The sequence below is a fragment of the Stegostoma tigrinum genome, chromosome 38, assembly GCF_030684315.1.
Source record: "Stegostoma tigrinum isolate sSteTig4 chromosome 38, sSteTig4.hap1, whole genome shotgun sequence".
Taxonomy (NCBI): Eukaryota; Metazoa; Chordata; class Chondrichthyes; order Orectolobiformes; family Stegostomatidae; genus Stegostoma; species Stegostoma tigrinum.
This window is the reverse complement of record NC_081391.1, coordinates 2,938,823-2,965,519: the sequence shown is the minus strand read 5'-3', so window position 1 is coordinate 2,965,519 and position 26,697 is coordinate 2,938,823. Positions and strand designations below refer to the sequence as shown.

Sequence of the window (26,697 nt, the reverse complement as noted above, 5' to 3'; positions counted from 1 at the left end):
CCTTGTAGTTGATAAATTGCAAGCAGAATGTTCATGTACCATATAAAATGTACAGATTGCATGAGATCAGTGCACAGGAAATGTTCAATCTCTGGCTAATGGCCAGCAGCTGTCCACCAGTGGATATACGCTCCAGCACATGCTCTGCCCACCTACTGGCACACAGTCTGCCCTTGGCCTCCCAAGTACAGGGCCTCCCAAGTATAGAGCTTCCCATACGTGAACCATGCTTGCAATCCAGTTGACAGAGGCCTCTGGTTAGGTTGAGTACTGTCAGATGATGGTGCGGATGGATGATTGTGGCACGGCGTTTTGCCATTTTGGCTTTCGGGCTTCGGGCAGCGATTAGCATACAAACTGCAAGCACTGCCCATAGGCCAAGGAATCTGAGAGATGAGCAACAGCCTGTGATCAGCAGGGTGATAGGAAGCGACTGGCTGTTCAAACAACTACCAAGTTGGGAGGTCACACACCGGGTCAAAGGGGAGGGGTTTGCCTTTAGTACAATCTGTCTCTGTCACATTTTAAAAGCTAATCCACCTGACCTTTCCATCGACATTTACTGCTGATGTGATGTAATTAAAATCTCTGAAGAGGAGAAAACCTAGGAAAAAAAGGTCAAGTACAGCTTGAGCTGTATTTTTCCATCGTCCTGACACTCTCAAATCACATGTAATGCAGAACTGTGAGAGACAAGGCAGCAGGTGGATTATGTATCTGTACACAAGTTCATTATCAGCCTGAGTCCATCACTGATCCCCTTTCAGCTTCTCCAGTACACACACTTTCCCTTTCTTCACTGCTGTTCACACAGAAATGTAAGCTCCGTGTCTGCAGGGCACAGATATAGCTGGACAGAGTTAAACAATATCACTAAACAAAGAATCCAACACACACAGAGACTGAGCGAGACGGCTTTGTGCTCTCAGAAAACCAGCTCTGCTTGCAGCTTCAGTGCTCAAGAATTCCACATCTACTCATTCACTCCAGGGACAGGGAGAGTTTTACTGACATTGTTCTGTATCAGTCCCCAGCCGAGGGAGAGAAGTCTTCAATACTGCAATGTAACCCAGTTCACTCACCGATCAAGCCAGCCTCAGAATCTGGAATAATCTCACTGCCCACAGAACCACAGATAGAAGTGATTACCTGCCACCAAACATGTCCCCCCGTCCCCCCCCCCCCCCCCCCCCCCCGCCCTGCTCTCCCCACCCACAAAAAAAAGGGAATCTCACTGGCTGTGGGGCTTAGGCTGCACTGATGGGGGGCTGGGGTTTACACTGTGGGGAACCGGGGCACAGACCGACTGTCGTTCGTCTTGTCTCTCAATGACACTAACGTCCAAGGCAGTGAGAGAGGTCACTGAGATGCTCCAAATGCAGCCTCGATAGACTGGAGAGCAGAGCCCCCTGTTGCCCTCTCCCTACACTGTTTTCAGAGGGACAACAGTCAATTGCTGTATGAAAAGGATAGACTTTGCTGAAATTAAAAATTTCTTTTAGACAACAATCTCAATTCTTCAGTTTTCTGGAATGAAACATGAACTTCAGCCAGTAACTCACCAAATGTTGCTGCTTTTTGCTTGCACCTAGCTTTGTTCCCATAATTGGATCGGATACTGGCTCTGGCTGTGTCCAACCTGTGTTCCTAACATCCTACTCCCCTGCACAAATTACCCCCTCCCCCGCCACACCACCAGCACTAACTGTGTCCCAGTCTCCAGACCTTCAGGGGGATGGGGGAGGTCTAAACAGGGTTAGGAGGGGTTATATACAGGGTGCAGGGAGAGAGTCTGTAAAGGAGGTTGTTCTGTGTATGGTGTAGGGGAGGGAGAGTTTGGGGGATTTGATTTGATTTATTGTTATGTGTATGATACAGTGAAAAGCTTTGTTTGCGAGCAGTACAGGCAGGTCACAGCAATCAAGGGCACACAGATCACAGGGTGAAAAAGAGTGAACAATGTGTGACTTACGCTGCACAGGACACGTACGAGGCAAGATTAACATTAACAAAGTTGGGGAATTCTGTACGGGGTCTGTGGGCAGCGGTGGGGGGGAGGTCTGGCAGGGGTCAGTACAGGGGTAGGGTAGAGGTATGGGGGTCTGTGTATGGGTTATGAGACTTAATCAGTTAATTTTGATGTAATCAAATCTATTTTTGTCCCAGCAGCAATGATTCTGTGAGGGACGTACAGACTCTGAGCCGACGTGGAGGGAGTGACAGTGACACATTGATCACCACAAAGAGTAGATTGCAACGTCTGAGTCGGCAGCATCTCCTGCAATTATGGTCAGCTAACGGAAGCATCATCGACAGGTGAGCCTGTAGTATGGCAGAATTTCATCAATGATCAGTGTCCAGGGAATACAGCTCTGTGCAGGAATCTCCTCAATAAAATTAAAAGCAGCTTTTCCCCCCTTTCATTGCTATCTCACCTCCCTGTGGTGGCACACCAAAAATCAAGCTCCACTATTCCCAGATTGCAAAAGATGCTTTTAAAGCGTGCACCAATTTCTCAATGCACCTGCCTTTTAGTCCTAAGTTGACAGAAAACATAGACAAGCAAATAGACTCTTGCAACAAGTAAGCACTAATGAAACCTCTAATCTTCTTACCAGCTGCCCCTTACACATCCATACAGTGCCACAGACAGAAACAAACAACACAGATGAAAAGTTCATGAAGACAGTTCAGAGATCCCTGTTCACAGGATCTGCTGAGATCATTCTTTTGCTAATCAGAACACTTTCTCAGTCCTGTTCCTCTGGATACTTTCACTTGTTTGAGGGAGGCACAGGGTGGCTGGTTCGCATTTCTAAAAATTCTCTGACTGATTAATTGATTAGTTGTAGCTTACAGCAACTGTGAGAAGGAAGAATAAACTGGCTTTCTTCAGGCTGTAAGTAGGTTTTACTGTGCAGAAGAGAGCTTCTAAGCTGCTGGAAATTGGATGGATTTACTACACACAGCCCTGACCTGCTCAGCTACCTGAGAACCAGTCACACAGATTTTAGCAGGCAGAAGACTTTTGTCATCTCTAATTGGTCACAAGTCCACAAACCAATCAGCTACTTCTTGCCATCTTTACGTTTATTCATGTCCTTGGCACCAGCTATTCTTCACCTCCAGATTCATAGAAGCGTAGGAAATAGGACGCCATTTGACACTTTGAGCCTGCCCACCATTCAATATGATCATGGCTGATCATGCAGTTTCCGTAAACCACTCCCACTTTCTCTCCGTACCCCTTGATCCCTTTAGCCGCAAGGACTATGTCCTGATCTGTCTTGAATGTATCTAACGAACTGGCCCCAACACCTTTTCATGATTAAGAATTCCACAGGTTCACAACTCTCTGAGTGAAGACATTCTTCATCCTCTCAGTCCTTAATGGCTTACACATTATTCTTAGCCTGTGACCCCTAGTTCTGCACTTCCCCAACATCAGGAATATTCTTCCCCCATCCAGCTGTTCAGTCCTATCAGGATTTTACACATTTCTATGAGATCCCCTTCATTCTTCTAAATTCCAGTGAGTACAAGCCCAGTTGATCTGAACCAGCATCTTTTTAAACAGTGTTTATGATGAGTGTCAGGTTATTTGTTATCAAAACCTTCAGTAATCCTTCAACAATACTCGGCTTTAAAATAGTTCCTCTTGGTCCACAGTTGAAAACAGACAGAAGAGTAAAGACATGATCTTTACATTGACATTACAATATTGTCATGTTATACCTACATAGACCTTGATTAATCACAGTGCATTAGCATCTGCATGTCACTCCATGCTGTGTGATCATTGGTGTGATGCGTCTCATGGTACTGTCTCCTCTGAGGGTGGTGGGGAAGGCTTGGTTCCATTGGCTTGGAGGTGAACAGTGAAGATTCCTGTCCCATGCAGCAGAATACCCACTTTATTTCCTCTGCGTAACACTAATAAGAATGGTTTTCCTTCCAGTTCTCCTGTCACTGGCTTCTTCAACCAAGACAACGTCCTAGATTTCCTGATCCAGATCACAAGCAGGAGCGACGTGAGAGAGGTGGGGGCTGCAGATTTGCTTTGAGGGGTTCCTTTTCATTTTGGTAGTGTCTCAGTACCATGTACCAGGCCTCTATTTTTGCCTCTCCTCTTCCAGTCACTGTCCTTGTGAGACAATTTACTTGTGCTACTGCTGAGGGTTTAAATTAACTTATCAGTGATAAAGGACTGGCTATTAGAGAGGAAAGCTAAGGTGCACAAAAGTTTGGAGCAAAAGATATCGCTGGACTCTGAAATGGTAAGGTATTCAGTGAACTCAGGAATGCAATAGGTGGTCTAAATCAGTTTTACATGGGATGCACATATGTGAAAGTGCGTAAAACTAAGTGAGACCCTGACATTGAGAGTGATCCCCAGCATGGAGCAATTTTTCTTTTCTACCTTATGACAAGAGATTGAGTAGTTTGGGCCCGTGCTCACTGGAGCTTAGAAGAATGAAAGCAGACCTTATTGAAATGTACAAGATTCTTGGAGGACTTGACTGGTTGTGTACTGAGGAGCTAGGGAACTATGGAAACAGGCTGTTCAGCCCAACAAGTCCACACCGACTCTGAGAGCATCTCACACAGACCCATCCTCCTACAACCCACCTAATCTACTCATCCCTGAACACTACAAGCAATTGCCCATGGCCAATGCACCTAGCCTGCACATCTTTGGACTGTGGGAGCAAACCAGAGCACCGAGAGGAAACTCATGCAGACACGGGGAGAACATGCAGACTCCACAAAGACAGTTGCCTGAGGGTGGATCCCTGGTGCTGTGAGACAGCAGTGCGAACCACTGAGCCACTATGCCGCCCCGAATCTCTGATAATCGCAGAAGAAGGGATGGCACAGGTAGAGCAAAGACTCGGAGGAATACCTTGTCTCGGACGATAGTGAATTCTTTACCTCAAAAACTAGCCACGGCTGGTTGTTGAGTATATTCAAGACTGAGATAGATTGATGTTTAATCATGATGTGGATCGGGATTATGGGCGAAAGGTAGGGGAGGGTAACATTTAGTGGACAGTAATCATTGTACCACAAGGTTTAGACTAGCTTTTGGGGGGGTAAAGACCAATCCAGTGAGAATGCAATTAATTGAATCTGGCCTTTCCCCAAAATGGTAAGGCCAGATCTGACCCAGGAAAGTTAGACAGGGAACAGTGTAGCACAACAAGGAAACCAAGCAAAATACTGCTGGATATCTGAAATAGAAAGCAGGCAGTGCTTCAAATAATGAACAGGCCAGGCAGTATCTACTGAGAGAAGCATATAACTTTCTGGTTGATAACTGTTCATCAGAACAAAGACAATGAAGCTGCCTGTTGGAAGATTGTTTGGTGTGGTGAAGGTATTTTTCCACAAGGGAGAAATGTAGAACAAACAGCTCCCTAAGTTACAAGAGAGTCAGAGAGTAAGATGCAAAAGGGTGACCTTGAACAGGACCATGCCAGTATTAATACTTCCTCCCAGCCCTCTTCAGCTAACCCGGTGTTTCTGATATTGTGGTCTGCTGACAGCAGGCTCTAGCATTGGTATGGCGGTTGTGAGATTGCCACTACCAAGGGTGCTGAAGTCAAGTTGGTCACTGTGCAGTGACAGCTACAGGAGATGCTGCTTACCACCCCTAACCCCCTGCTCCTGTTCTGTGGGGATTTCTGTCTTTCCTGGAAACATTATTAAGGCACTGTTTACGCAGAACACTTTCCTACTATGGATATTATTATAGTGTGAGAATTTAGATCTGACATTTGTCTGCAGGCCTCATGTACTAGTTCATCACCAATCATCCGTGCTGACAGGTCAACACTGCTCCCAGAAAAAAACCCAAATTCTAGAGAGATAGCTAAATTGCTTTTAACTAATTCTCAAATGCTTTCATCCATCAGTGACGAAGCAATCAACAAACTACCAAAGATTGCCGTTAACTACTTCCATGAAGACCTTACTGTGTTCAGATTAAAGATGATTGTAAAAGTACACTGGTCCCCAGCTTACCTGGCTTCTAGATCCAGGCTGACAGAAAGTACAGACAAGCAAATAGACTCTCACTACAGTTAAACAATTATGAACTGCCAGCATCTGTTCAGAACAATAAATGCTACCAAACCCTTGTCCAGAGACACTGCTTCAGGGGTTGTTTATCCCAGCTGAGTATACAAAGCTGGAGGTCAAAGCTTTGTCAAGAAGTTCATTGAACTCTTTGATTCAATGTGTAAGCAAGGAGTCATCCTGGAAGAATACTAAGATGCCTCCATTGTCTAACTGTATAAGTGGGAAGGAACTTGCTAATCTTGTAACAATTATAGTCATCCTACTTCTCTCCATCCCAGAATCTTCACTAGAATCTTCCTGAGTTGATTAATTCAACTTCTCACACAGGATTTGCTGCCAGAATGATGTTGTGGTTTTGGAGAAGTTTGAGAAGCCACTGATGTGGAGTTTACAGTTAGACAGCTCCAGGAAAAGCATCGAATCAGAGGGTAGACACTCTACACAACATCTATGAGCAAAACCTTTGAGAAGTTCGAAGCCATGAGGATCTTTGGAAGATAATGGAGAAATTTGACTGCCCTGAAAGATTCTTCACAATGGCTCAAGAGTTCCACGCTGTCATACTTGAGCATGACCCAACTCCGTGTGCTAGTGCCAGCTGTCTTCAGTGTGTTATCCCCCCCTTGGATGGCTTCGACAATGACAACACTGATGTTAACTATGACATGGCCTGTAGCTGCTCAATCTGAGAAGACTCTGGATGAAGACCACAGTCTCCAAAGACATGATTTCTTGTTTGCTAATAACTGTGCATGAGATGACATTCAGAACTGGGCAGGAAATGAGGCATTAATATGTTCTCCATTGCAAGTAATAACATAAGCCTTAGAAAAGCTGAAGTATTGGACCAACCTACTCCAGGAAGGCCCATCTTGAACCCAAGGTTTTGGTCTATGACTAGAACCTGTCAGCAGCAGGAAATTCACTCCCTTCCACAACACACAACCTTTCCTGTCAGTGTTGAAGAATGCACACATGCAAACATTGGTACAGCAATTGTAGTCTTCAGCAATGTGGGGATGAAATGGAGTATGTCTGTTTACCAAAACCCACATCTATAAGAGAATACTCCTGCCCTACACATGCGGCATTTGGGCAGTGTCCCTGTGTCATTCCTACAAGCTCAACCCCTTTTACCTGATCTGGCTGTGGAAGTTTCTGAACAGCAGATGGCAAGACAAAGTACCAGGCACTGAGGTGCTGACCCGAGCTGACATGCCAAGCACCCACACCACCAATCCCTGGACGCGACAGCCCACCTTTGCTTTCATTCGCAGCTGAGTTGAGCTGGCCATGTAGCTCGAGTGCCGACTCTCGATTACCAAAGTGAATCTTTGCAAGATGAGACAAGAAGACAATAAAACCTGCCAAGCCTGCTCTACCATCTACCTTCAACTTGGCTTTTCCACCTGCTCCCAAATCCCTCCATTCCCTGGAAATTGTCTGTTACAGACTTAAGTATTTTCAATCATAGAAAATCCATCACCTCCTGTCGTAGAGAATTCCAAAGATTTTAGAACCCTTTGTTGGAAAAAAGTTTCTTCTCATCTCAGTTGTGAATGATTGCCCCTGGTTCTGAGACTGACAGCATGTGCCTGGGGTGTACTGCCATGGTGGTCACAGGAAATGCGAGGACATTCTGAATGCTTCCCTGAAGAGATTTGAAATTGATACCGAATGCAGGGAAAAACCCACCCAGGATCACTGCAGAGAGCATTCTTGAGGCCTCCTTCCAAAGCAAGTGCACGTCAGAGGCCGAGAGGAAATCCTGAACCAGGAACTTGCTCGTAACCTCTTTAGTCGCCAGTCCCCAGGGATAACAAGGTGTAGAGCTGGATGAACACTGCAGGCCAAGCAGTATCAGAGGAGCAGGAAAGGTGGGAGGAATGGGGGGGGAGGGCAGTGGGGATCTGAAATAAATAGGGAAAGAGGGGGAGGCGGAAAGAGGATGGGTAGGGGAGAAGATAGGTGGAGAGGAGACAGACCAGCCAAAGAGGCGGGGATGGAGTCAGTAAAGGTGAGTGTAGGTGGGGAGGTAGGGAGGAGATAGGTCAGTCCAGGGAGGACAGACAAGTCAAGGTGGCGGGATAAGGTTAGTAGGTAGGAGGTGGGGGTGGGGCTTGAAGCGGGAGGAGGGGATAGTTGGGAGGAAGGACAGGTTAGGGAGGTGGGGACGAGCTGGGCTAGTTTTTGGGATGCAGTGGGGGAAGGGGAGATTTTGAAGCTGGTGAAGTCCACGTTGATTCCATTGGGCTGGAGGGTTCCCAAGCGGAATATGAGTTGTTGTTCCTGCAGCCTTCAGGTAACATCATTGTGGCACTGCAGGAGGCCCAGGATGGACATGTCATCTAAGGAATGGGAGGGAGAGTTGAAATGGTTTGCGACTGGGAGGTGCAGTTGTTTAGTGCAAACTGAGCGTAGATGTTCTGCAAAGCGGTCCCAAGCCTCCGCTTGGTTTCCCTGATGTCGAGGAAGCCACAACGGGAACAGCGGATGCAGTATATCACATTAGCAGATGTGCAGGTGAACATCTGCTTGATGTGCAAAGTCTTCTTAGGGCCTGGGATGGGGGTGAGGGAGGAGGTGTGGGGCAGGTGTAGTACTTCCTGCCTTTGCAGGGAGAAGTCCCAGGTGCGGTGGGGCTGGATGGGAGTGTGGAGCAGACAAGGGAGTCACGGAGACAGTGGTCCCTCCGGAAAGCAGATAAGGGTAGGGAGGGAGAAATGTCTTTGGTGGTGGGATCGGATTGCAGATGGCGGAAGTGTCAGAGGATGATGCATTGGATCCGGAGGTTGGTGGGGTGGTACGTGAGGATAAGGGGGATTCTGTTTTGGTTATTATTGCGGGGAGGGGCTGTGAGGGATGAGTTGTGAGAAATGCGGGAGACACGGTCAAGGGCGCTCTCGACCACTGAGCGGGGCGGGGGGGGGGGGGTGCGCAGAATGTTGCGGTCCTTAAAAAACGAGGACATCTGAGATGTACCGGAGTAGAATGCCTCATCCTGGGAGCAGATGCAGCAGAGGCAAAGGAATTGGGAATAGGGATTGGCATTTTTGCAGGAAGGTGGGTGGGAGGAGGTGTATTCTAGGTAGCTGTGGGAGTCGGTGGGCTTGAAATGGATATCAGTTTCTCGGTCGTTGCCAGAGATGGAGACAGAGAGGTCCAGGAAGGGGGGAGAGAGGTATTAGAGATGGTCCAGGTGAACTTAAGTTTGGGGTGGAAGGTGATGGTGAAGTGGATGAACTGTTCGAGCTCCTCATGGGTGCATGAGGTGGCGCCAATACAGTCATCAATGTCACAGAGGAGGAGGTGGAGTTTAGGGCCAGTGTAGGTACAGAAGAGGGATTGTTCCACATAACTTACAAAGAGGCAGGCATAGCCTGGGCCCATGCGGGTACCCATGGCCACCCCCTTCCTCTGTAGAAAGTGGCAGGAATTGAAAGAGAAGTTGTTGAGGGTAAGGACAAGTTCGGTTAAGCGGATGAGGGGGATTGATCGGGCCTGCGGGACAGGAAGAGGTGGAGGATCTTTAGGCCATCTGTATGGGGAATGCAGGCGTATAGTGACTGGACGTCCATGGTAAATGAAGTGTTGGGGGCCGGGGAATTGTAAGTTCTGGAGGGCGTGGGTGGTGTCATGGATGTAGGTAGGGAGTTCGTGAATCAAGGGGAAGAAAATGGAGTCGAGATAAGTGGAGATAAGTTCGGTGGGGCAGGAACAGGCAGAGATAATGGGTCAACCAGGCCAGCCAGGTTTGTGGATTTTGGGAAGGAGATAGAATCAGGCCGTGCGGGGTTGGGGAACGATGAGGTTGGAGGCTGTGGGTGAGAGGTCACCTGAAATAATGATCTTGTGGATGGTTTGGGAGGTGATGGTTTGGTGCTCGGGGGTGGGGTCATGATCAAGGGGGCGGAAGGAAATGGTGTCGCAGAGTTGGCGTCTGGCCTTGGCGATATAGAGGTCAGTGTGCCATACTACTACTGCGCCTCTCTTGTCTTAGAGTTTTATGATGAGGTTGGGATGGGAGCGGAGGGCTGCATGTTCTGTGGGGGAGAGGTTGGAGTGGGTGAGAGGGATGGAGAGGTTGAGGTGATTGATGTCTCGACGACAGTTGGAGATGAAGAGGTTGAGGGATGGTAGGAGGCCTTGGGGTGGTGTCCAGGGTGAGGGGGTGTGTTGGAGGTGGGAGAAGGGGTCAGTAGAGGGAGGATTAGGCTCACGGTTAAAGAAGTAAGTGCAGAGGCGGAGTTGGTGGAAAAACTGCTTGATGTCCAAACGTGACTGGTGTTCTTTGAAGTGTGGGTGGAGGGGGACAAAGGTAAGCCCCTTACTGAGGACTGACTGTTCGTCCTCAGTCAGGGGGAGGTCTGGGGAGGTGGTGAAGACCTGGCAGGGCTGGGTGCTGCTGTCTCCTCTGGAGCTGCTGGCTGCGAAGGCGGTGGATAGAGCGATGTCAGTGTCGGCTGTGGACAGAGTTGCATCAGCGTCGGTGATAGGTGGAGGGGGGTAGGAAGTGGCAGCAGCGGTGACAGTAGGTGTGTCCTCAGTGTCTACGGTGTTGGACTTGGAAATGGAGGCGGTGGCATTCGCTGTCCCAGAAGTGGTGTACCCGGCAGCGGAGGATGTGATGTCATCCATGGTTGCCCCAAAAGTGGCCACATAGCCAATGGCGGCGGGCACATTGTGGGGAAAGTCCTGAGTAGATTTGGGGTTTTGGGAGGTGGGGGAAGCCCATTTTGGGTGGTGGGCGCCAGTAAGTTTACTGTACTTACAGTTTTTTGTGTCCATTAAAGCTGAGTAGAATTGTGAGTTCAAGTTGTGAATCCTACGAAGAATAAAAAACAGGAGAGGTCCTTTGCACATCTGGGAGAGGGAGGCTGTGAGCTGGGGTAGGCTTGACTGTAGTGCCTGGAGATGCCGGTGCGTTGCTGCGAGTGTGTGTTTCAGGAGTCGCAGAGAGAAACACTTCTGAAGGGTCTCTATGTTCTGAATGTAGACATTGTCACGGTTGGGACCAAATTGGGAAGGCTTGAATGTGGACTGTAGTCCATTGGGGATGATCTGGTTCCATAGGCAGGTACTAAGAAACCTGGTTTGCTTCAGGACATGGTTGAGCAATTTCAAGGCTGAAGAGATTATGAGAGAGTTGCAGTTGGAGAGAGATCCACTGAGGTTTTTCCAGAGGGAAGAGGGTAACTTCTTCAGGGTAGGCATCCTTAGAAAAGGCATCACAGAGAGGTTAAAATTGTTTCAGAGATAGTAGGAACTGCAGATGCTGGAGAATCCAAGATAACAAAGTATAGAGCTGGATGAACACAGCAGGCCAAGCAGCATCAGAGCAGCAGGAAGGCTGACAATTTGGGCCTAGACCCCTTCTTCAGAAATGGGGGTGGGGAAGAGGGATCTGAAATAAATAGGGGAAAGAGGGGGAGGTGGATTGAGGATGGATAGAGGAGAAGATAAGTGGAGAGGAGACAGACTGGTCAAAGAGGCGGGAATGGAGCCAGTAAAGGTGAGTGTAGGTGGGGAGGTAGGGAGGCAATAGGTCAGTCCGGGGAGGACGGACAGGTCAAGGGGGTGAAATGGGGTTAGTAGGTTGGAGACGTGGGTGGGTCTTGATGTGGGAGGAGGGTATAGGTGGGAGGGGACAGGTCTCCTGTTCATAGCCATACCCTCCAGTCAGTGACCTCAGTCACCCATGTATCCACCAGTGTCCCATCAAATACCCCACAAAATGGAAATGGTCGTAACCATCATCATCATCATCTCTAAGGACTAATGTCATCAAAACCTAGATATTGCCTGTGGTTACTAATCCATTTTAAGGGTATTCTTCAACAAAAATATTTGAGAACGACCAATGAAACCCCTTCGCTATATCCTATTCCTCTTTCCCTTGTGCTTATTTAGATTTCCTTTTCCTAAAATTGTCCCTCTAATTGATATATACAGCAATGTGTAAATGTGACAGGAATAGTGAGAGATCCAAATAAGTGAGACACTGCTTCCAGAAGTAAAATTGTTATGCAGCTGGGTTTATTGTGTTTTCATTTGGCCAGTATTTCTGAAGTGATGCTAAAATTTGAGCCGTGTGTTGCTTGTTGGCTGCAGAAATCTGATATTCTTCATAACTACCTTATTCTGACCACAGAGTTTAATTATCGATGGGAGTTCGGGTGAGGAGCTTTGGAAAGCAAACATGGACTGTCGCATTCAGGAAGCAGCCTCTATACCGATGTCCAATGGGAGATCTGCATTTCTATTCTGGGCCGAGGAATGTGGAGTGGCCCACTTGGTGAGTTCAGTCAGCCCCTGGGTTGTAAGATGCACCTCTTGGAGCTTTGTAATTGTATTCATTCACAAGGTACGGGTATTGCTGACATTTATTGCCAGTTTCTGGCTCATCTTGAGAAGGCAATAAGCTGCCTTTTCGAATTGCTGCAGCCCATGTCATGTAGGTGCATCCAACAGTGCTGCTGGGAAGGGAGTTGTCGCATTTTGGCCCAGTGAAAGCGAATGAGGAGCATTATACTTACAAGTTATATAATTCTGAGGGCACTTTATAAGTGGTTCTCATGTGCCTACTGTTCTTGTCCTGGGAGGACCTATCTAAGGAGCCATGACGTAAATGCATCTTGTCTATGGTGCATACTGAAAGTACAGTGTACCAGTCATGGAGGCAGTCAGTGGAATGTCCGTCAAATGAAAGGCTTTGGCTCTGGTTGTGGGTATGAACATCTTGAGTGCTGTTGGTATAGCACTCAGTCAGGCTTTGTGGAGAGTATTCCATCACACTCCTGGCTTGTGCCTACCTTGACTGTCCTGTACGGTAAAGAATTCCACAGAGTCACTACCAACTGAGAGAAGAAACTGATCCTTATCTCTTACTTAAATGGGCAACTCCTTATTCTGAGATTATGCTATCTGGCCTTGGACTCTCCCACAAGGAGAAGCAGGCCCTCTGCATCTACCTTACAAGTCCCCAAAGAATATCCTATGTTTCAATATGCCACTTCTTATTCTTCTAAACTCCGATGAGTATGGGCCCAATCTAGTTTACCTCTCCTCATCCCGAGTGAACCTTCTCTGTTCTGCCTCCAATGGAAGTATATCCTTTCTTAGATAAGGCTCCCAAAACTGTTCCGTATTTCAGCTGTGATCTGACCAGTGCCTCGTATAGATTTAGCAAGACTTCCCTCTTTTTAAATTCAATCCCCATTGAAATAAACTTTCTGTTTGCTTTCCCTGTTACTTGCTGAACTTGTATGCCAGCTTTTTGTGATTTTAATCCATCTTTTCAGTAGCTTTCTGCAGTCTTTCTCCATTTAAATAATTTAACTCTTCTATTGCTCCTGCTTCTCCCTTCCCTAATGTGTCACAGTGTCCACAGCTCCAGGTATTGATTTGATCAACGTGGGTTACACTGACGTCCATCAATTCCCAATTACTGCAACTGCAACACGTTGTCTGCCAGCCATCTCTGATCTGTTCAGTTATTTAATTTAGATGTTAAATTTGTAACAGTGAATACCTTAACTATCCATTCCAGCTCTTGTTTTCATGTGCTGATACACTTCAGCTCTGACTGGCAGCAACGTGTTGAAGGGGCTCCCTGCCTCTGGCCTTGTCTCCTGCTCTCACTGCCCTCCTCAATGGGTCAGCTCTTCTCTTTCTGAAGCTGTTTACTCGCTCTCACGTTGTTCCAGAAGCTGCTAACTCCACTTTCTCTTCTATTGGCCATCCAGTCAGCACATCCAACACGTCAGCACTCAGACACTGGGCTCCCCAGTCGTTGGGGCTGGGATTATTTGTGGAACCGCCCTCCTCTGTTTAATTGTCAGCCACCATTCATAACTGGCTGAGGCGGAACAGCTGGTCTCTGGTCTGATTGTTAGTTGTGGGAGTGCTTTGTCTAATAACTTGCTGCCTCTGCTATTCAACATGTCCTTATTCCAGTTTTTGTAACCTCAGTGGGTTGGCATCCCCTTTTCAACTATGCTTGGTGTTACTCCTAACATGCTTTGAGTATAGGAATAGGGAAGTTATCTTGAGGTTGTACAGGATCTTAGTGAGGCCTTTTTCTGGAGTGCTGTGTCCAGTTCTAGTCACCCTGTTATAGGAAGGATATTATTAAGCTGGGCAGGGTTCAAAACAGATTTACTAGGATGTTGAGATAGTAGGGACTGCTGATACTGGAGAATCTGAGATAACAAGGTGTAGAGCTGGATGAACACAGCAGGACCAGCAGCATCAGAGGAGCAGGAAAGCTGACGTTTCGGGTCTGGATCTTTCTTCCCATTTTTTTTTCTGAAGAAGAGTCCAGACCCAAAACATCAGCTTTCCTGCTCCTCTGATGCTGCTTGGCCTGCTGTGTTCATCCAGCTCTGCACCTGTATCTCTTTTACCAAGATGTTGCCAGGATTGGAGGGTTTGTGTTCTAAGGATAAGCTGGGACTTATTTCAGAGAAGTTGAGGAGTGACCTTATAGAGGTTCATAAAATTATTAGGGGTATAGATAAGGTAAATGGCAGTTGCCTTTTCCCTAGGGATGGGGAGTTGCAAGACTAGAGTGCATGTTTTTTAAAGTGAGAGAAGAAAGATTTTAAAAAGTTATGAGGGACAATTTTTTTTTACACAGGGTGGTTTGTAGGTGGAATGAACTTCCAGAGAAAGTAATGGTTGTGGATACAGTTACAACGTTTAAAAGGAATTTAGATAAATACATAAAGTAGAAATGTTTGGAGGGACGTGGGCCAAGCACAGCAAATGGGACTAGTTTATAGTCAGCGTGGACTGGTTGGACTGAAGGGTCTGTTTCCATGCTGCATGACTGTGACATTCGACTGCCTTACACTCATTGAACCAGTTTGTTCCCTAGCTTGATGGTAATAGAATGAGAGAAATGCAGAGCCATGAGGTGACAGATTGTGGATCAGTACAGTTCTGTTGCTGGTGTCCCACATGGCTGCCCAGTTTTCAGCTGCTGGATTTGTTCTGGATCCTTTCTGATCTACAGGATAATGAAGCCAGAAAGGGTATTGTTAGTGTGAATACAGCATCTCATCTCCATGATTTGAACTCACCTCATTCAAAATACAATTGATCTTCATATTCCCTGATGTAGGTTTCAGGTAAGTCAGGAGTCCAGCTGTCCATCAGGCTGGGGCCCAGTCTTTGTTGTCTCTGGCTGGACTGTTTCTCCCAGTGCAAAACTACTCATGTAGATTGACAAGAAACCAGTGATTAATAGCTTGTGGTGAGAGATGTGTTCCTGTTGTGGAAGCCATTGCTTCCCTTCATTTCTTCTGAATGCGTGTGTTGTGTAAAAGCCTTTTGCAGAACAATTCAGTGTGACTGTGACTTCAAGGATTATGTTGATGAATCCTCTCTGTTCTGTGTCATCACAGGCTCCAACAACAGACCCTGACACTCTGAGCCAGTATCACCTGTACCTCCTGCACCCGTTGTATCCTAGTGTCCTGCTGGAACTGGCCAACAGCACAGCAGTTGTGACTGCATCAGCAAGTGAGTACAGTCACAACACCAAGGCTTCAAAGAGCAACAGAGAGAAGGGGCAGCCAGGCTGGGGACAACTGGGCAGGTGGGGCAAGCAGTTTGGATTGGGGCTCAGCTTTGTTACTTCTGCCAGTGTACCCCATCATTCCATCTCAGATACACCCCGTTAGTCTCCAGTCCCAATCTCAGCATCTACTGTGTCAAAGACCATTGTAACTTGGCACTGCCAGTTTACCTGATGTCCATCCTCCTAGCTTCAGAATGCCAACACAATCTTGTATTTTTAAAGAAAACAACTAATGACTTTTACCATCTTTAATTCATATTGTTTAAATCACCCTGAATTTCTTACCCTTCCTACTTTAGAGTGGATAGACAAATGATCAGTGTGGCAGCACACCATACTGAGCTCCTGTTTGCATTGGGTTAGCCAGTGCTAGTCCAAGTCAAGGTAGCTCAGCAAGCTTGATCAAGTTGTCTGTCAGCCAGGATTCCCGCAGCTGGTCCCAATCCGGAGTCTACCTTTCATCTCTCTAGCCAGCGACTGAGGTAAACTTTGGGCTCAGTGCCATGTTCTCAATAGCTGACGGTCCACAGTTCCAATCTGCCCACTCGAGCAGTGGTTAGGGATAGTGGAGGATTAATCAAGAAATATCCCAGTGTGAACTATCATCTTAGGGAAAATGAATAACTTGCCTCCTGACTCCCAAAAGCCTGTCCACTACCTGCAAGGTTCAAGTCAGGAGTGTAATGGAATACTCCTCACTTGCCTGGACAGGTACAACTCCAAATACATTTGAGAAACTTGACACCATCCTGGACAAAGCAGCCCCCACTTGGAATGCAGTGGTTTAAGGAGCCACTGTCTCCTGGGATGAGCAATAAATGCTGGCCTAGCCAGCACTACTCACATGCCTAGAGCGAATGACAAAATAAAAACACGAGGATTATGAATAATCAAGGCAATTATAATTAAACAAAAATAATTCCTGAAGATTCCAAAACGCAGATCAAGACCTCTAGCCTTGCTGTTCCAGGACATCCCAGTGCAGTCTGCTCAATGCCCTGGTTTAAATTAGATCTGGGGAGAAGAGTACTGCAGATAAAACAACCACATATTCATAATTGTGTTGAAAAGAGTTTCATTTCACAGAGTCTAGACCACACAAGGGGGTCTTGTGGTAGAGTGGGCGATGTCCCTACAACTGGCCCATCAACCCCATCTTCACCTCCTGCCACAGAAGGTGGTGTAACACAGTCAAACAAGCTTTAAAAGAGAACAGGAAGCGTGGGTGTGTTACCTGAGGAGCTAGATGCCTACAGTAGTTGCAGCCCAACAGCTTCCCCTTATTCGGAGACTCTGTTGTCACAGTGAGCCAGTGTCATCGTCTTTCACAGGGACCACCACCACCACTATGTGAAGAAGTATTAGCATGGGTGAGTAAAGAGCTCAGAGGGATGTTTTAAACAGCAAATTAGAGAGAAACGCAGAGAAGTTTATGATCATGTAGGGTCATGACCTTCACTGAATGTAGGACCACTGTTGACTGCGTGGCGTAGATCAATGATCATTGGGTAAACAGTGTTTGATGCAGGTTCAGATATGCATTGTACTATATACAGAGTTGTACCGCATGGGAACAGACCCTTTGGTCCAACTCATCCACATTGACCAGGTACCCTAAATTAGTATTTTGGCAAAGATCTGCAGCTCAGGTTGTGGGTGAGGTTGTTGATTTGCTCACCAAGCTGGCTTGTTCTCATTCAGATATTGCATCACCATGCTAGGTGACATTATCAATGGAGCCTCCGATAAAGCAATGTTATTCTACTCCACTTGGAAATTATACTGCCCGATCTGTTATGGTGAGTAGAACATAGAACATAGAACAGTACAGCACAGAACAGGCCCTTCAGCCCACGATGTTGTGCTGACCATTGATCCTCATGTATGCACCCTCAAATTTCTGTGACCATATGCATGTCCAGCAGTCTCTTAAATGACCCCAATGACCTTGCTTCCACGACTGCTGCTGGCAACACATTCCATGCTCTCACAACTCTCTGTGTAAAGAGTAGTGTCACTTCCGGTTTTGATCTGTATGGGTTTGTACACCACTTGGAAATTATACTGTCCAGTCCGTTATGGTGAGTAGTGACATTTTCGATTTTGATCTGCACGTGTTTGTATATGGGGTCCAATTCTATATGTTTGCTGATTGCATTACGGGTGGAGAACCATGCCTCTAGGAATTCCTGTGTGTGTCTACGCTTGACTTGGGCTACTATGGTTACCTTGTCCCAGTTAAACTGATGACCTACGTTGTCTGAGTGAACCGATATTAAGGAGAGTTCGTTGTGCCATTTAACTGTGACATAGCAACCATGGTAGCCCAAGCCAAACATAGACACACACAGGAATTCCTAGAGGCATGGTTCTCCACCCGTAATGCAATCAACAAACATATAGAATTGGACCCCATATACAAACACATGCAGATCAAAATCGAAAATGTCACTACTCACCATAACGGACTGGACAGTATAATTTCCAAGTGGAGTAGAATAACATCGCTTCATTGGAGGCTCCACTGATAATGTCACCTTGCATGGTGACAAAATGTCTGAACGAGAACAAGCCAGCTCATAAAGCAAGTCAACAACCTCACTCTAAATTAATCTAGTCACGTTTGCCAGCATTTGGCCCTTTATCCCTCTAAACCCCATTCATGTACCCATCCAGATGCCTTTTAAATGTTGTAATTGTCCCAGCCTCCATCATCCCCGTGTGAAAAACTTGCCCATTATGTCTCTTTTAAATCTTACCCTCTCACCTTAAACCTATGCCCTCCAGTTTTGGACTCCCCTACTCTGGGGAAAAGGTGTTGAAGGAAAACCAGTAGCGCCCAGATATCAGTTATCACAGTCTGCCGCACTCCGCTGAGCCAAGCATATTCTTCCTGACACTCCCAGGGGGACCCTTAACACAGCAGACATTGTGCCCCACACAGAATGTGAGCATTTCGCTCTCCTCTTATCCCTACAGCTGTTTATACAACAGGTAACTATTCAGCCAACTCCTTTTAAAAAGAGTTCATTGACTCAGCCTTTCTGTGGGAAAGAGGGAACTTCTGTGACCTCATTACAGTGGAAACTTATACTTGTGTCCTCAAGTCCTCAGAACAATGATTTTAAAGAGGTTAATTATTGAAAGAAGCTCTTTTATTTGACGAGCTGTGTGTTGTGGCCAAGTCTGTGCAATGTGACACAGAGTGACTAATCCCATGTAGACTCCTGGCTCTGTCTAGGGACAGCCGAACCCTTTGCATTAGATCCTGATGGCCAGTTCAGTACAAATGTTGACTGCAAGCTAGCTTAATAGTAATGGACCTTATGAGGGGTCTCACACCTCAGTGACGTTTGCGGTTGGTGTCCATACTTTCAAGGTCATTAATGCACAACAAATGCCAGCCAACCTATCCCAGTATTCCCCCGGCAAGTCCCTGACATAGGCCTGCCAACTGTAGCGATCTGCCTCCCTCCTTTGTACTGAGCACACACTTCCACCCCGGGAGTCAGTGTACTTCAGTGTCTCAGACAGAAATCTTCACCCTTGTTTTCAAATCACTCCAGGCGTCTCCCCTTCCTATCTCTGTAACCTTCTCAGTCACACAACTGAGGTCTCTGGGCTTCTACCATTCTTGCCTTTTGTACATCCCTCATTCTCATCCACCACGCTTTTGGCTAAATAGGTCTGAAGCTTTCGAATCCTGACTCAAAGCCTGTCCACCATCTACAAGACCCAAGTCAGGAGTGTGATGGAATACTCCCCACTTGCCTGGATGAGTGCAGCCCCAACAATACTCAAGGAGCTTGACACACCATCCAGGACAAAGCCGCTTGATTGGCACTACATCCACAAGCATTCATTCCCTCCACCACCGACGCTCAGTGGCAGCAGTGAGTACTATCTACAAGGTGCACTGCAGAAATTCACCAGAGATCCTCAGACAGCACCTTCCAAACCCACGACCACTTCCATCTAGAAGGACAAAGGTGGCAGATACATGGGAACACCACCACCTCCAAGTTCCCCTCCAAGTCACTCATCACCCTGACTTGGAAGTATATCGCCGTTCCTTCACTGTCACTAGGTCAAAAACAGGGATTTCCCTCCCTCATGGCATTGTGGGTCAACCCACAGCAGGAAAAATGCAGCAGTTCACCACCATCTTCTCAAGGGCAAGTAGGGATGGGCGAGAAATGCTGGCCAGCCCGAGACGCCTATATCCCACGAATAAATGAATAGAGAAAAAAAAATTCCTTCCCTAGCGCTCTCATTCTCTGCCTGTCCTCTTTTAAAGTACCCTTTTACCCTCACCTGCTTAAAACCCACTTACTTGACCACCTTTTATTTTGGAGAGGGGCTGTGGTCAGAGGGTGGTAACTGAGGGCAGTTATAACATTGAAATTGTTGGCTTGATTGCCGAGCTGGCATATTCTCATTCAGACATTTCATCACTATGCTAGGTAACATCATCACAGTGGCCTCCAATGAAAGCTTCTATACAATGGCCAGCAAGCCAACAACCTCGTCTGCAACCAGAGCTACAAATCTTCGCATGGTTATTACATTCCTACCACCATCTAGTCCACGAAATCACGACGTCACCCTAGGAAACTGGGGTTCGCTCCTCAGGTGATGGAGTCTCTGTTTGGGGCTGGCAGAAGTGGGATTTGGTTCCACGCAAATTTAGGGAGTGTCAAAAGTTAGAAGTGGCTAAACTGAACAGAGCTGGATTTAACACTGCTAACTTAAACATCCTGTTCAGAATTCCTTTAATTTGTTTGAATTTCCCAGCTGTTTTTATATCATATCAATTTATATGATGTAGAACTTCCTAGGATTGTCTTTTTCCATTGTGTAGCTGGATTACTGGAGCAACAGAAAGACGCTTTTTACGTTACTGTGACAATGGACACCACACACTGGCCTCATGAAAGTGGCACCGGGCACCTGATGGTGACTGGCCTGGGCCTGAACTGGGCAATTTCCCACAGTAGGATGGTGGCCCTGGAGGACAGAGCCATTGGCGCCATCCAGAAGTTTGTCTCCAAGATCCAGTTCTCTGCTGCCCAGCACTCACAGGTAAATAAGCAAGGAAACAGAACAGCTGTCACCCAACCCCGGATAGGCCTTTTGCCGGCAATGAGTATAGTCACCTGAGCCAGCAGTTTGCAATGTCCCACACTTGGAAATGAGCTCAGACTCTGGAATGACATTGTAGTGTAGTCCTGAGGTTGTTGACCCTGCAACTGAGTTGACTTGTTCTTGTTCAGACATTTCGTCACCATGCTAGGTGACATCATCAGTGGAGCCTCCGATGAAGCAATGTCATTCTACTCCGCCTGGGAATTATACTGTCCGGTCCGTTATGGTGAGAAGTGACATTTCGGTTATGACAGACCAAGACCAGAAATGACAGTACTGACTGGACAGTATAAATGCAAAGAGGTGTGGAACAACATCGCTTCATCAGATGCTGAAACATCTGAACGAGAACAAGCCAGCTCAGTGAGCAAGTCAACAGCCTCACTCACAACCCAAGCTGCAGATCTTCACCAAACTGTGGAGCACTGCATTGACAGATGCTTGCTGTTGGTCTGATGATACAAGCAACCAGTGTGCCTGTTCACTATTCAAACAAACTGACACATTGCTGCTTGTGGGGGCCACCAGTTTCTTACAGTAAAACAGTTACTGCCCTGTGAGAAGTGCTTGATCACAAACTCAAGTTGTGAAAGGCATTATACAAATACCAGCCTTGTCCAGCCTAAACCTGGAGCCTTGAACTTCTAACCTGAAATCCATCACTCCTGGGAAAATGTAGAATTGATTGTCTCCAGCCAGCTAGTACCTACCTGCTGAACCTGAAGGAGCCATACTTTACAACTTAAAGCACACTAAGAGGTGATTCAGCCTCTCCTAGAGTCACAGAGTCATACAGCATGAAAACAAAGCCTTTAGTCCCACCAGTCCATGCTGACCATAGTCTCAAACTAAATTAACCCCACCGACCTATGCTTGGCCCATGTCCCTCCGAACCATTTTTATTTGTGTACTTCTAAATGCCCATGCTGGCCGTTTGAAAGCTAGTCGTGATTGGCCACTTCTGTCTGTAATGCTAAATTGGGCGGTGACACCTAGCAGATTTATTGCTAGACTGTTAATGCCCTGGGGACCCTGGGGGCCACAGCAGATAGTGGAATTTGAATTCAGTTTTTAAAAAAGAGTCTAATGGTGGCCATGAATCCATGATTCATTGTTAGAAAAACCCATCTGACTCACTAATGTCGTTTAGGAAAGGAAACAGTCACCCTTACCCAGTCTGACCAATATGTGACTCCAGACCCACAGCAATGCGGTTGACTCATAAACTCGTAAATTAGGAACCGGCAATAAATGCTGGCCTAGCCATCAATGTTTACGTTCCATTGGTGAATAAAAATAAAAGTTATAGGGTGTGTTGTTACCCAGCACCTCAACAGCAAGAGCAAACTGTGCAGTGGTCATGGCTGAAAGGGACTGCCATTCCTCGACAAATGTCGAGGTAATGTATGACACTGCAGAACAAGAGCCAGGCCCCCTCTAGCCCCTGATGCCCTTGCACACATCATCACAGGAATATGTTGATTTGAACAAAAACAAATTTGCTGGAGAAGCTCAGCGGGTCTGGCAGCACCTGTGAAGGAAAAACCAGCTAACGTTTCAGGTCTAGTGACCCTTCCTCAGATTTGGTTCTGTTATTCCCCTATCCCCAGTTGCCGCACAGCTCTGCGACTGAACTCTGCTGGTCTGTGTCCTCTGACATTAGCAAAATGTTTGGCCGCACAATCCCAAACTGTGTGTTTCAACTTAATCCTTTGTCTTTTATTAATGACACGGTATTACTAGAGCACCATCCAGTTGAAAACACAGAAACCAGGAGCTGGAGTTAGCTATTTTTGGCCATCAAGTCTGCAATTCTGCTCAGGTCATATCTGAACTCCAATTTCAACTCCATCTTCCCACACAATTCCCAATTTCTTGAGTTCACTGACTGCCCAAATATCCAGCAACCTGCACCACCCTATGTGGGAGCTCTCTGGAGTAGAGAATTCCTAATAACAGAACGTCTGACAGTGAGGAGAAATTTGTGCTTAAAACCGTTTAACATACTATCCAAGATAATGGGAACTGCAGATGCTGGAGAATTCCAAGATAATAAAATGTGAGGCTGGATGAACACAGCAGGCCCAGCAGCATCTCAGGAGCACAAAAGCTGACGTTTCGGGCCTAGACCCTTCATCAGAGAGCCCGAAACGTCAGCTTTTGTGCTCCTGAGATGCTGCTTGGCCTGCTGTGCTCATCCAGCCTCACATTTTATTATCTAACATACTATCCATTCTGCTGTTCCTTTCCTTTTGTTACCTTTATGATTTTCTCTGTGGTAAAGAGACTCAGTCAGTGACTGATGGACTGTTTTGTTATCTCTATGCAGTCACTACAGAGACCAACCTGAAGCAACACATGGAACAGAAGCTCATTTGCCACTTCCTGCAGGAATTTTGCATCCCAATCATTGTGTTCCCTTCTGGTGGTGTCCCTGCTACCTCCCGATAACTCTGCTCCTTCCCCCGCTACCCTCTATCTCCCTCCCTGCCCCTCACTATCCTCGCAGGAGCTCCTCAATTGATCTGGGTGATAACTTGAAAATGGATTTGTAGCCGGGGCTTTCCCACTAGTTACTGGCTCAATCAGAACAGTATTTCAAAAGAATCCAGCTCCTTCTGTTTGCTACAACCATCGGGCAGTTCATCCCAAATGTGTAGTTGCCTGGGTCCAGCCATCTCCACATGAGGAACCACGTCTGCCTGTTGTCCACCAGGACCCAGCTTTAAATGAGGCTCTCCTTTGTACAGGAAAGGGGAAGTCGTTCCCACAGGATCCTCTTTAAGGCACACACTTTTACACGCGTTGCCCATTGTAACTGCACTTTAGATTAGAGCAATCGTGTGTCTTATTGTAGCTACAATCTAAAATTATTTATCATTAGAGTTTATTATAGTCTTTGCCGAACCAATCAAAAGCTTGAATGTGAACTTAAACTGATGAAAATATAGAAAAGATTTGTAGATGATATATATGTATATAGGAGCTGGAGTAGGCCTAGATCAATAGATTGTAAATAGATATATCCTAAAATGGTTTCTATGTGATTTAAACAAATTTAATATATAAGATATCAGAGTTTCATGGTGTTTAATTTGACAACAACTTGGTGCCCTTCTTGAGAGACAAGGAGAATGTGTCCTTTGACTTGTCCACTGGAAATCTGAGGGCACCAGGACATCATCATCTACAGATTATGATGCATTTTTTGTATCTCCAAATATCAACAGATCTTCAATCCTTCCTTGTGGTTATTTCATACTATGGGTCAGTTACAGGAGGGGTCCCTCGCTGTCAACATCGTATCTGACACGCAGAAACAGGTCAAAATGTAGAGTCAGCCTGCCCCCCTCTTTTTCTCTCTCTGTCTCTCTCACTCACGCACACTCTCTCTCAAACTGTCTCAGGCATACACTCTGTCTCTCTCAGCCACGCACCCACTGTCCCCCTCTCTGCCTGTCCTCTCTCTCTCTGTCTCTCTCTCTCTCTCGCTCTCCCCCCGACCATACGCGCTCATTCCCTCTCCCTCGCTCCTCCTCACTCGTTCTCTCCCTTGCCCTCCCTCACTTGATAACGAGCTCTCTCTCTCGGTCACCCTCCCTCGCGCTCTCACACAAAACAAGGCTGAGCTCTGCAGTAACATGGGACTGGTCTGGTGACACTCCATCCCACTGAAAGGCAGTTAAGACACTCTTACAACAGTGCGTTAAAGGACACGTGTTTGTTTGCAGCCTGACCCTGTTCTGTATGTAACCAGTCAGCCCCTGTCTTCCTTCATATACATTTCCCATGCCCATTTACTCCTGTCCAAATCATGAGAAATACAATTGCCAGTAAACCATTTGGCCTATTGAGCAGTGTGGCTGACCTTAGGCTTCAACGTCACTTTCCTTCCGGATCCCCTAATCCCTCAATTCCCAAATTGGGTCCAAAGTTCTTCGATCCCAAATTTAATGTATTCAACGATGAAGCATCAACTATTGTCTAGAGTCGAAGATTGCAAAGTTTTGCAGTCTTTGAACATTCATCACTTCTCCTTTGTGTCCTTAATAATCTGCTGTTGTAGCTCTGCTCACGTCCCAATCCCCTGACAAGGGAGAGCAGTCCGTGCACCTACCATCTCTCAATCCTTTCCAGGATCTGCTATGGCTCAATGAGAGTTGCTGTCATTTTCCTGAACTCCAGAAAACATGGACCCAGCCTCCCATCACAGGGACCAAATTAGTGAACCAACACTATACCACATCCAATGCAGTGTATCCTTTTGTAAATGTGGAGACTGAAACTGCAAGTAGTATTTTCTGAGAATAAAAGCCAAGATGCCGTTTACCTCCCCAATTTCTTGCTGACTGCTTGTGTTACTTGTCTAATTACCCCCAAGTCCATTTGAACACCAGCATTTTACAGGCAGACCCCCCCCCAAACCCCGTTACAAATGGGTTCTGTCCTGGAGTTGGTTTGCAGGTCGATTTGGTTGCTGGCCTCTTGCCCCTGTGTGGCGGTCTCTCGGCCTGGTGTGGCCTCAGCACTGCCTCCCGGCCCCAAGGTAATTCCGGAGCAGCCTCCTGGCCTCAAGGCCCAATGTGGACTGGAGTCAGGGTGTCAGTGTGCACCGGTGTGATAGACTGTTCTGAACTTTTTATTTGTCTATTTTCTAATTTATTACAACAATCTACAATGATGGACTTTTTTTCCCTTTAGTTTTCTAATTTTTTTCTTAAGAACATGTACTGAAGAATCTGTACCTAGGTACCTCAGTAGCTAAGATGGCGACATGTGAACTTTTCACTTTTCTTCTGAGTACCTGTGACGATAAAGCTGATTCAATTCAGTTGAAGTTGGAATAGAACATTAAGCAGCCATTTGTAAGTCCAGGAAATGTCAGGTCTGTAAGATTACACTCCTGTATGGGGTCACATTTGTAGGTAGAAGTGGTCATAAATCAGGGACCCCCTATAATCTGACATTTGCTGTTTTCTTAAATTCTCCAGTCTGCACAGCAAGAGACAACAATGTGACAAAGTCAAAATACTGAGGATGCTGGAGAAGCTCAGCAGGTCTGGCAGCATCTGTGGACTGGGGGAAAAGAGTGGATGTTTTGAGTCTGATATGCTTTTTTCAGAACTCAATTTTAGCAGCTGAGAATAATGGCGAGGGTGCTGTCCAGATAATCAGTGGTATGTGGGGGAAATGCGTATTGCATGTGAGCTCTAAGTGTCTGCACTTTTGATCATCTATCAGTAAAAATGGTCTGTAAATTCAGAATTCCATCTGTCATCTCCATATATCCCTGTGTTATGCTTGATATAAAGGTATTCGGGTACAGAAGTAAAACGCTATTGCACAGCTATATTGTGTCCTGGTTTTTCTATTAATAATTAAAAATGTTGCTGTGGTTAACAGGTTATGTCTTACATTGTGGTGGTATTCCTTTCGTTAGTGGCACCTCATCAATAATGCTGTGTTTATAAAACGTTGGTCAGGCTGCACTTCGAAGATGGCATTTGATTGTGGTTGCCACATTACTGGAAGAATGTGGAGGCTTTGGAGAGGGTGCAGAAGATATTTACCAGGATGCTGTCTGGATTACAGGGTATGAGCAATAAGAGAGGTTAGAAAAACTCAGGTTGTTTCTCTGGATTGATGGAGGCTGTGGGGAGACCTGATAGAAGTTTATAACACTGACAGGCATAGATAAGGTTAACAGTCTGATCTTCTCCCCCAGAATTGAAATGTCTAATACTAGAGGGCATGCATTTAAGGAAAGGGGGAAAAGTTTAGGGACGTGCTAGGGGCAAGTTTTCTTTTTACACAGAGTCTGCAACCCACTGCTAGGAGTAGTGGTGGAGGCAGATATGATCAGGACGTTTAAGGGGCTTTTAGATGAG

General features: G+C 46.4%; 2 protein-coding genes across 7 annotated transcripts in view; one reads left to right on the top strand and one right to left on the bottom strand.

Annotated features, from left to right (window-relative positions):
* The window catches only part of ddx59 (DEAD (Asp-Glu-Ala-Asp) box polypeptide 59), a 60,717-nt gene extending 59,001 nt beyond the window's left edge, over positions 1-1,716 (bottom strand). Inside the window, exon 1 of one of the 2 annotated variants that reach the window (XM_048521016.2) lies at positions 1,563-1,716. The gene's annotated coding sequence lies outside the window, so the exon portion shown is untranslated. The remainder of the gene's footprint in view (positions 1-1,562) is intronic. The other variant, XM_059640862.1, reaches the window with a different exon arrangement.
* fam234b (family with sequence similarity 234 member B) overlaps positions 1-26,166 on the top strand; it is a 58,856-nt gene extending 32,690 nt beyond the window's left edge. For 2 of the 5 annotated variants that reach the window (XM_048521007.2, XM_048521003.2), the window contains 6 exons: positions 2,167-2,316; positions 3,959-4,040; positions 12,233-12,376; positions 15,489-15,606; positions 20,526-20,746; positions 23,139-26,166. In XM_048521007.2, coding sequence (XP_048376964.1) covers positions 2,167-2,316; positions 3,959-4,040; positions 12,233-12,376; positions 15,489-15,606; positions 20,526-20,746; positions 23,139-23,159 — 736 coding nt within the window. In that variant the 3' untranslated portion in view covers positions 23,160-26,166. Of the gene's footprint in view, positions 1-2,166; positions 2,317-3,958; positions 4,041-12,232; positions 12,377-15,488; positions 15,607-20,127; positions 20,468-20,502; positions 20,747-23,138 lie in introns of those variants that run through there. The other 3 variants (XM_048521004.2, XM_048521008.2, XM_048521006.2) reach the window with 3 other exon arrangements.
* The last annotated feature ends 531 nt before the right edge of the window (positions 26,167-26,697 follow it).